Source organism: Nelumbo lutea, chromosome 6, assembly GCF_056320005.1.
Source record: "Nelumbo lutea isolate HS-2025 chromosome 6, American lotus-T2T, whole genome shotgun sequence".
Classification (NCBI taxonomy): domain Eukaryota; kingdom Viridiplantae; phylum Streptophyta; class Magnoliopsida; order Proteales; family Nelumbonaceae; genus Nelumbo; species Nelumbo lutea.
This window is the reverse complement of record NC_142689.1, coordinates 11801665-11810174: the sequence shown is the minus strand read 5'-3', so window position 1 is coordinate 11810174 and position 8510 is coordinate 11801665. Positions and strand designations below refer to the sequence as shown.

Below are 8510 nucleotides of genomic sequence, written 5' to 3'. Positions count from 1 at the left end.
CTTCGGGATAAATTCTATCACTTTACTCAAAAGCCTTCTCTAAGCATGAAATCACCTCCAAACGAGACATATTGGTGATTTACATCCTATCATAGATCTTGAACGCACTAAATGAAATCCACGACGACAACCTTCGCCTCTATAAAAGTGATGAAGGAAGATTTGGCCCGACCTCACTATTACGCGACACATGGCAGAAACAACAGCTCGGCAAAAGGGGCTAAGCCTAAGGCGTGAACAAGGGGACACCAGTGGACCGAACTCTCTACGGGGGGCCCAAACTCACCCTTGGCCCAAAACGAGTAATCCGAACTGGCCAACTTTGTAACAGCTTAGGATACACCTCGCCGAACTGACCAACCTTGTAACAGCTCAAGATATACCTCGCCGAACTGGCCACCTTGTAACAGTTCGGGATACACCTCGCCGAACTGGCCAACTTTGTAACAGCTCGGGATACACCTCGTTGAACTGACCAACCTTGTAACAGCTCAGGATATACCTCGCCGAACTGGCCACCTTGTAACAGTTCGAGATACACCTCGCCGAACTGGCCACCTTGTAACAGTTCGAGATACACCTCGCCGAACTGGCCAACTTTGTAACAGCTCGGGATACACCTCACCGAACTGGCCAACCTTGTAACAGCTCGGGATACACCTCGCCGAACTGGCCAACCTTGTAACAGTTCGGGATACACCTCGCCGAACTGACCTGCCCTATAGATACCTCCGAGCTCAAGACTTCGCCTCGCTCACAACTCCGCATCACCTTCTGGGCACCAAAACCAAACAAGTCGTACCATGCCTGACACTGAGGAAGTCCGTGCTCGAGGGCCGCACCTGACTGACTTGGGATCTGATGTTTGGCAGCCACACTCTAAACGGCCACCTGCCACCGCCACTGACACCGCCATCTCCAGTTAGAGAGACGGTTAGGCAGTGACGGTTCTGTCCCAGCAGAAAGGACGACGGCCGAATTGACAAGCACAAGGGTAATCATACCCGACCTGACAAGGTCCTCGGAGCGAATGCGCGAAGTGACTATAAGAGCCCCCTGCCCCCAACAAACAAGGTATGCAAACTTTGCGCTATCTGGTATTATCTTGCTTTTGAAGGATTCTAACTTGAGCTTCGAAGCCGCTACACCGGGTTCCCCCAGAGCTTCCTCATCTCCTCCGTTTCAGGTTCCCTGCTACCCCGTTCAGAAGCAAGGTCGTAAACAGCTAAGACCGATCAGATCGCGCTCCATCAAAAAACATTTCATTGATCAGAAAAGATAGACACGATTTTGCTCTCAAACCCTCTAAATTCTCCCGCTTTCAAGCACTCACAGTCGCAAATCAGTCAGCCGATCTCACAACTTCGACATCTAAAACCAAATCCCACACCATCATGATTATGTTAAAAAAAAATACAGAGATGAACAAACTTAACAAGTGTGGCACGCTTGGTGCAAGCAAACACAAAATTGCAACATATTAAGCACTTACACTTGCATAGTTGCACTTAGCAATTGGTAAACCAGTAACGACCCCCCACCCCGGTCCCGCCAAGTGACGCTATACGTGCCAACAGCATTCTTTAGTTTTTTAAATGTACATGTCTGCCGGTAGTCCAGCATCGACAATCGACAAAATAATTGACTTACAAGTTACAACAATATCCTTGCATTGGGAAAATACTATTTTGGGTGGCAAAAAAGCCACCATCGTGCCGTATTTGAACCAGGGCCCAGGGCCCAGCCCAACCCAAAGCATGCCTATGGCCCACAGCTTGTTTTGTGGTTGATAGACTGGGCGGCCACGACAATATCTACCTGATTTGGTGCCGGTGTGAATTCAAGTATGTCTCCACGTAACATTGCAAATGTCTTCGTTCTAGTAGTATTCCACCGGGGTGTCAGGGCAACTGTCGTCCGAGATATCCGGCCGGCTGATAAACGGTGGCGGGATGTGCGGTGGTGTTGTGCACCTCAAAAGTGCCCAATTCACACCTTGGAAGAACGGGTGGTGCTTGATCGCCGTCGCGCCCATCATCGACCCTAGTCGCCTCGCCGGATCCTTAACTACCAGTTGCGTGATCAAATCCTTCGCCGACGCCGAGATAGCCGGTTCCTTCGGGAACTCAAGTGCCCGAGCTACGATGTTGGCTAGGGTTAGCTCATTGTCCATGCCCTTAAAGGGCGTCACCCCGTATAATAATTCGTATATGAATATACCGAGTGTCCACCAATCCACTGCGCTTCCATGGCCTTCACCCGATACAATTTCCGGTGCCAGGTACTCGTGGGTGCCAACGAAAGACATCGATCTGAGGTCGACCGGTTCAGCGACCACTTCAGGGCCGCCTCGGTGCCCGGGTTTCTTCTTGCGCTTGCGTTTCGGTTGGAAGCACGACACTGCCGGAACGATGCAGCTGGGAAGGATGCATGAAGCAGAGATAAATGGAGGTTGGTCAGCCGGGTAGTCACCAGACGGGGCTGGGGCCGGTGGGTTCTGATCGGAGACGATCTGAGCCGTTGATGTCGAATTATCGCAATTTAACGAGAGGTCAAAATCGGTCAGCATGATATGTCCGTCTGATTTCACAAGCACATTTTCGGGCTTGAGATCTCTGTAGACGATACCCATCATGTGAACGTACTCCAGAGCGACTACCACCTCGGATGCGTAGAACCTAGAAGCAACGGAGACAACAAGCTTCCACATCAATAATCTAAGCAATTAATTAAAATTAATTGATAGAGAACTCATTTAACTCAATCGGGTCCCACACGGATTCCAATCGGATGGCCTGCTAGAGAGTTTATGGATGCAGAGACAAGTGATGAGGACCCGTTTTCTAGAGAATTGCGACAATGCCATCAATGGGAGAAATAATAGCCTTCACCCTTCCGAATTCCGACATGCAACTCTTGAAAAGACGAAAGAGAACGAGGAAACGGCAAAAGAGGAAACAAAGCCACGCAAATCCGGCCAATTCTATTAGATATAGAATAGAGATTAAGATACGCGAGCAAAAGTACTAAAATGTCCCTGTTAATGGTACGAGAGAACCGATTCTCTCAAGTACCTCACTAGGCACCATTCCATGGATCCCGGGACGTATACGCTTGAAGAAATTCTGAAGCGTTTTGGTGATGGTAAACTCACGTGGGGGCATAGCTTTTTAACCGTCGGATTTTTGTCAGAAAGATTGACGACAATACTGACGACGAGTCAGAGGGAACGATGTGGATAATCCAAACCCTTCAGCCAAACTGCCAAACATGATTCCTGAGTGGCCACGTGTACAGTCCCGTCATCGTCAGTAAATACGCTATAGCATTATTAGTGCAAACTTCGAAGTATAGTGGATGTGGCATTACAGTAATATTTTCGCAAAACAGACCCCAAAAGTTACGAAAAGAAAGTATCAACAAATTGTCAAATGGGACGTCCTAACTCTTGTCGAAGTTCAAAATCCCACAAGGCCACAACTATCTGTTCTGAATTTCTGAATCGAAAACTTAACGACACGTCCAAAATACTGAGATTACCAGGTGTATTATGGAGACAGCTGAAACAATGTCCGATCAAGTTCGTCGACCGGCAAAACAGTGGACACCGGGCCCACTACCGACAGCCTATGCGTCGACCAGGTGATGGACCCCACACTGCATCCATCATTGCATCCCAAGTAAAAAGGATGGTTTCTATGATACCCAAAGTGAGGATTGTGTGTTGGTGTGTATCATAGAGAAACTAACCGGAAAACAAGAGAGAGAGAGAGAGAGAGAGGAGGAGGGGGGAGCTTGGTTACGCACCTGACGGCCTGTTCGTCGAACCGCTTCCCAGGCTGTCGTTGCCGGAGAACGTGTAAGTCACCGCCGGGACAGAAGTTGGTCAACAAACACGACCACTTCGCGGAGTCCAAACTCGCGTAAAGCGTGGGTAGAAACGGATGATCCAGCATTTCCAATATTTCCATCTCAGTCCGCGCTCTACCTTCTTTGTCCCGAGCCGCGAGTTCCTTCTTATCCATCACTTTGGCAGCAAAGGTACACCCCGGGGCGCCTTTTAGTTCCACAAGGTAGACACTCCCGATATCACCGCTACCGAGTCTCTGGACGAATCTCAAGTCATGGAGTCCGAGTCTACAATTAGGGGATTCCGATCTAACGCGCTGAATCCCATCCCAGCAGGGGTCTCCAGAGGAGGCGTGTGGTTTAGTGGAGATGGATCCGAAACTGGACGCAGTCCAGGTTGTCTCGGAGCCGGAGCTGGTACTGCAGTTGATATCTGCCGCGGTAGTAGTGGAGTTGAAGCTCATGCTCAGGAGATCGTCGGCGAGGTCGTCGACCCATGGTTGCATGTTTTCGGCTGCAGGGGTCGGTCCCTCTCGACGAGAAGGTTCCGAGTAACTTACGAATTCTCTCAGAAAGACATTTTGGAGAGAGAGAGAGAGAGAGAGAGAGAGAGAGAGCATGCGGAGAGGTGATGACTTATGAAGTGCGGGGGGTGGGCCGGTGGGGTGGGGAAGTCAGGAGATGGGCCGAAAAGATGGGCTTGGGCCACGTGGGAGAGGTATGAAAGCTTTGGCTTCTTAGGAAATTGGGAGGTGTGGTCCATTGGCCATAGCCAATATATAGCATTGTTTTCTTTCTCAGCTGGGTGATCCGGATAAATGGGCGGGTAAGGAGGTGGGCTTGCGGAAATGAAGGGGACAGGGGGGAGAGGCAGAGGGCTCAGAGCCACGCGAGTGAGACTAGTATTTATTTATATCCAAATCTTGAATTTGAAAGGATCATTATAATTTATGGTAAATTAATGATGTCGGGGTTTTAGCTTTCCGACGTTGAATGTATGACCGAATCTGCTCCCCACAACTTCTCACAGTGAGAATATCTCCCGATGACATCATTATTCGAGATATTATTATCGGGAAGTGTTTTCAATACAAGGAGAGGATACGTTGTGGGGCAGATTTGAGCTCGATTCATACACGGGAACGTGTCTGCTGGACTGCAACGAATTTAAAATTATCCAAGATATTTTTACCCAGACAGGTCCATCCTCGTTTAGTAAGTTTCACGCTTTCAGCCTAACAATTTCAAAAAAAAAAAAAAACTTTTAGGGCTGTTTCGTAAACTTCTTAAACTACTTTTATAATTTAGCCAATTGACTAAGTAGATTCCTACTCTTTGATTTTTGTCTAACGCTACCCTTACTGCTTACTGTTCGTAAAATTAGCATTGTCGTTAAATATCAAAAGGGTTGAAATGTTAGTTTTTACCTTTCTGTTAAATCTCGTCTATCTTTCCTTAGCACTCTCCCACCCAACCCACCCCTCCTCCTGCTCCTTCTCCTCTCTCTCTCTCTCTCTCACCCTCTTACCCTCTTCTTTTTTTGCTTTGTCGCCGCTTCTCTGGAAGAACAGGGTTTCCATAGTAGAAGGAGCGGGAACTTTCTTGTCGTTTGGATTGGTTAGGATAACTCCATCCCCAGCCCACTGAAGAAACCCTAAACGAGCCCCACCAAGACTCTGTCCTCATTGTGATGCCCAAGCTTTTCAACACTGTTTTAGCTCTCAAATTAGCTTACATTTAGTTTCAAGAAGCTCACATTCCATATGATCCTGAGAGAATCAGAGTAATCTATTTTAGTTTGTTTGGCAATTTGAATTGTTTTTTGTTTGTTCCATGTCTATTTGTCAATTTAACAGGAAATTTCTGCTCAAACAAAAAGCCAGGTGCGGTGAAATGAATTGAAGGGCAAGGCAAGTTTATAGTATGCGAGTCTATCATTAAGGACAAAGTGCTGAGGAAGGTCATGAAGACTAGTGTCTCGGTGCTTGTTGAGCTTGCATGCTAAAAAATCTTACTAGTTCGGCATTAGCTGGCCAAGATCCCACAAAGAACGTGGAGAGTTCTCACTGTTGGATTTTAATCTTATTAAAGATTAAAGCCAATGAGGTTTGATTGATCAATTACATGAAAAAAGCACTTACACACATGTCTTGGAAAATAGTTTTTCTCTTACTAAAACCAGATTTCAACTTGTCCCACATTGGAAAATTACAAAACTTGTCCTTAGAAATAAAGAAGAGAGTATGGAGACTTGCTACCGCGCAACGCGTGCACACGTGCAATGAGGCATTTTAGAGGCGCACTTATCAGGTCTACAACCGACATCTAGTTTTCTATTATTTCTTGTTCTAAGATATTCACATCTAGGCCTATGAGATCCCACCTCAGTAGATTGACTCCACCTTGGATCTATGGGGCTCACCTCGGGTGCCCATAGACCACCTCACCCAACATAGTTGGCTAGTGAAGAGTCAAACTCATCCTAGGTGACTTGACAACTGCTCTAGCTTAATTGATGGCACACTAAGTAATAGCTCGACATATGACCTGAGCTCCATGCATAAAGAAACACAATCCTTCGAGGCGAGTTACACCAGAAGAAGCACACTCGAGCTCCACCATGTGTGCATAGACTGGTCATCTGGTAGCCATGACTGACATTGTCATCATCACACATGACTATCTCATCAATCAGTGGGTCCCAGGCTTCTTCCATGCATCAACAACATGGTGCGTGAGTCACTTGTACGTGTTCCACTTCAACTCTAGGGGTCATGCCCTGAGTTCCAGGTGTCTTGACCGGACTCTAAGTGTCTCACAGAGCCTCTAGGTGTTCTACACCTCTCCGACACGTATTCTTCTGGTGTGAGCACCCGAAACCTATATAAAGGTCAGTTTTGCATTCATTTCATAATTTTGGTTTCATTAGTTACCTACCTAACCACCTCGGACAGATCGGCCTTATTGACTTGCTTGTCAAAGACCTAAGCCTGGGATCTCACCCCGGGCCCACTGACTTTGTCTTCTTTTGCAGGTATGCTCCAAGTTGCCCCGAGACCCTTCACAACTTTTGATCTTTATCAAAACATATAAAAAATGCACAAACCATCAATCATCCTTTAAACACATTATTAAATTTAACATATAATACATAATATGCATTGTCTAAGATGTGTATTATGGTCTTATGGGTTGGGACAGGCTAGGGAGGGTTAGGTTTAGCCTAATAAAATACCTAACAGCCTGTACCTGTATGGGTTTTCAAATCCCAAAACTCATCTTCACCCTTGATCATGCGTGATTTGGATGCTCCTAGATGTAAGGCAGTTCGAATGTCGATTGCCAAGTGGATCGCTCAAATTGCAAGAGAAAAGGATCAAAGAACCCGGGGTGGCCAACCTGGCGAGGTTGCTCCAATGTTTAAGTTAGTACTCGATAGATAGATGCGAGCTGGAAATCAATAAGGTAGAGAGCTAGAATGCACTAAAATGCGCATACCTTAATCTTGGGGGCTGATGCCTTTATATAGCAAGGCTGCTGTGGGCCTCATAAAGCCTTTCCGAGATCAATGGGCTGAATATGTAGGAGTCCATTCTGCATCGATAGGTGGATAATGTGCTAACTGATAGTGCTTATCGTGTCCATCTGATATGAGTGGGATACGAATAAGGCCTATAGTTTCACGATTTGACCCCAGAAGACTTGGAGGCAGCAGGCGAGCTTCTAGAATCTGTTACATGTCACCTCAAAGTACATGGGTACTGAGGTGCCTGGGCTCCAGTGTTCCCCAAAGTAGCAAGACACCCGAGGTCCCCTGATCTGCTAACATGGCAACCAATGCTGAGTCATCGTTTGGTCGGCAAGTCGCATCCACGTGTTCTCTGTTCATTAGGTTGGGCTAAATCACCCCTCATCAATTGCCCCCCACTCGTGCATGGGTCACGACCCGATGTGAGGAGTTCATGTCGAGCTGGGGTGGATTTGGCTTTGGTCGATCTAGCGGTTTGATCTCAGTGACCATCCGGTTCAACCAGGAAACTAGATAGCGTACTAGGAACGCGCGGACGTGACGCGGATTGTCAACCTTGCGGACGTCAAAACGTGCGCTCAACTAATTTCGGCCTTGAGAGGAGTGTAGCCAGTTTTCATGGGAGCCATCGGATTACGTTGATCTTGCTTGTCCAAAATCAACTACAATGGCTATAAATAGGGGCCATGGAGTCCCCATCTTCTATGTCGCGATTTGTGCCTTCATATTCTGAGCTCGCATTTCCACTTCCAGGTCGGTGTCACCTGTTCTTGTTCTTTGAAGTCATCTCTCTTCTCTTTGGCTTAGGAAATCCTCCTTCATTCCTACTTGTTTTCTTTGATTACGATGTTGAGTGTCAGCACTGGTTGTCTGTTGGATGCCAGTAACGAGTCAAGTGGGACTAATGTGTACTCTGCGAGCGAAGAAGTAGAGTTTGGTCCTACCGAGGTGGTCACCTCGGCACAAGGTTCCGAGCCTAGCCCGCCCGAGGTGCATTCCCAAACAAAAGAACGGGAAGACTCTGAGAAGGAAGCGTTGAGCTCCCGTAGTTCTTTGAGGCTGGGGCCGAATTGCTTTGGTTCTTCCGTGATGACTGCAAAGAGGATACAAACACTGGCTGAGCACTATAAGT

General features: G+C 47.3%; 1 protein-coding gene across 1 annotated transcript; it reads right to left on the bottom strand.

Annotated features, from left to right (window-relative positions):
• Positions 1-1366: 1366 nt before the first annotated feature.
• Positions 1367-4460, bottom strand: LOC148847344 (serine/threonine-protein kinase D6PK-like). The gene is made up of 2 exons (XM_088948858.1): positions 3808-4460; positions 1367-2678 (listed from the first exon to the last, which is right to left on the bottom strand). Exons 1-2 carry the CDS (start codon positions 4353-4355, stop codon positions 1880-1882), a joined length of 1347 nt encoding a protein of 448 aa, XP_088804984.1. The 5' UTR covers positions 4356-4460; the 3' UTR covers positions 1367-1879.
• Between the last annotated feature and the right edge of the window lie 4050 nt (positions 4461-8510).

Excerpts from the sequence above, each read along its gene's own strand:
- LOC148847344 (XM_088948858.1), bottom strand. The coding sequence starts at position 4,355 with ATGCAACCATGGGTCGACGACCTCGCCGACGATCTCCTGAGCATGAGC. Across the intron at positions 2,679-3,807 it reads TTCGACGAACAGGCCGTCAG|GTTCTACGCATCCGAGGTGG; the intron begins GTGCGTAACCAA and ends CGTTGCTTCTAG.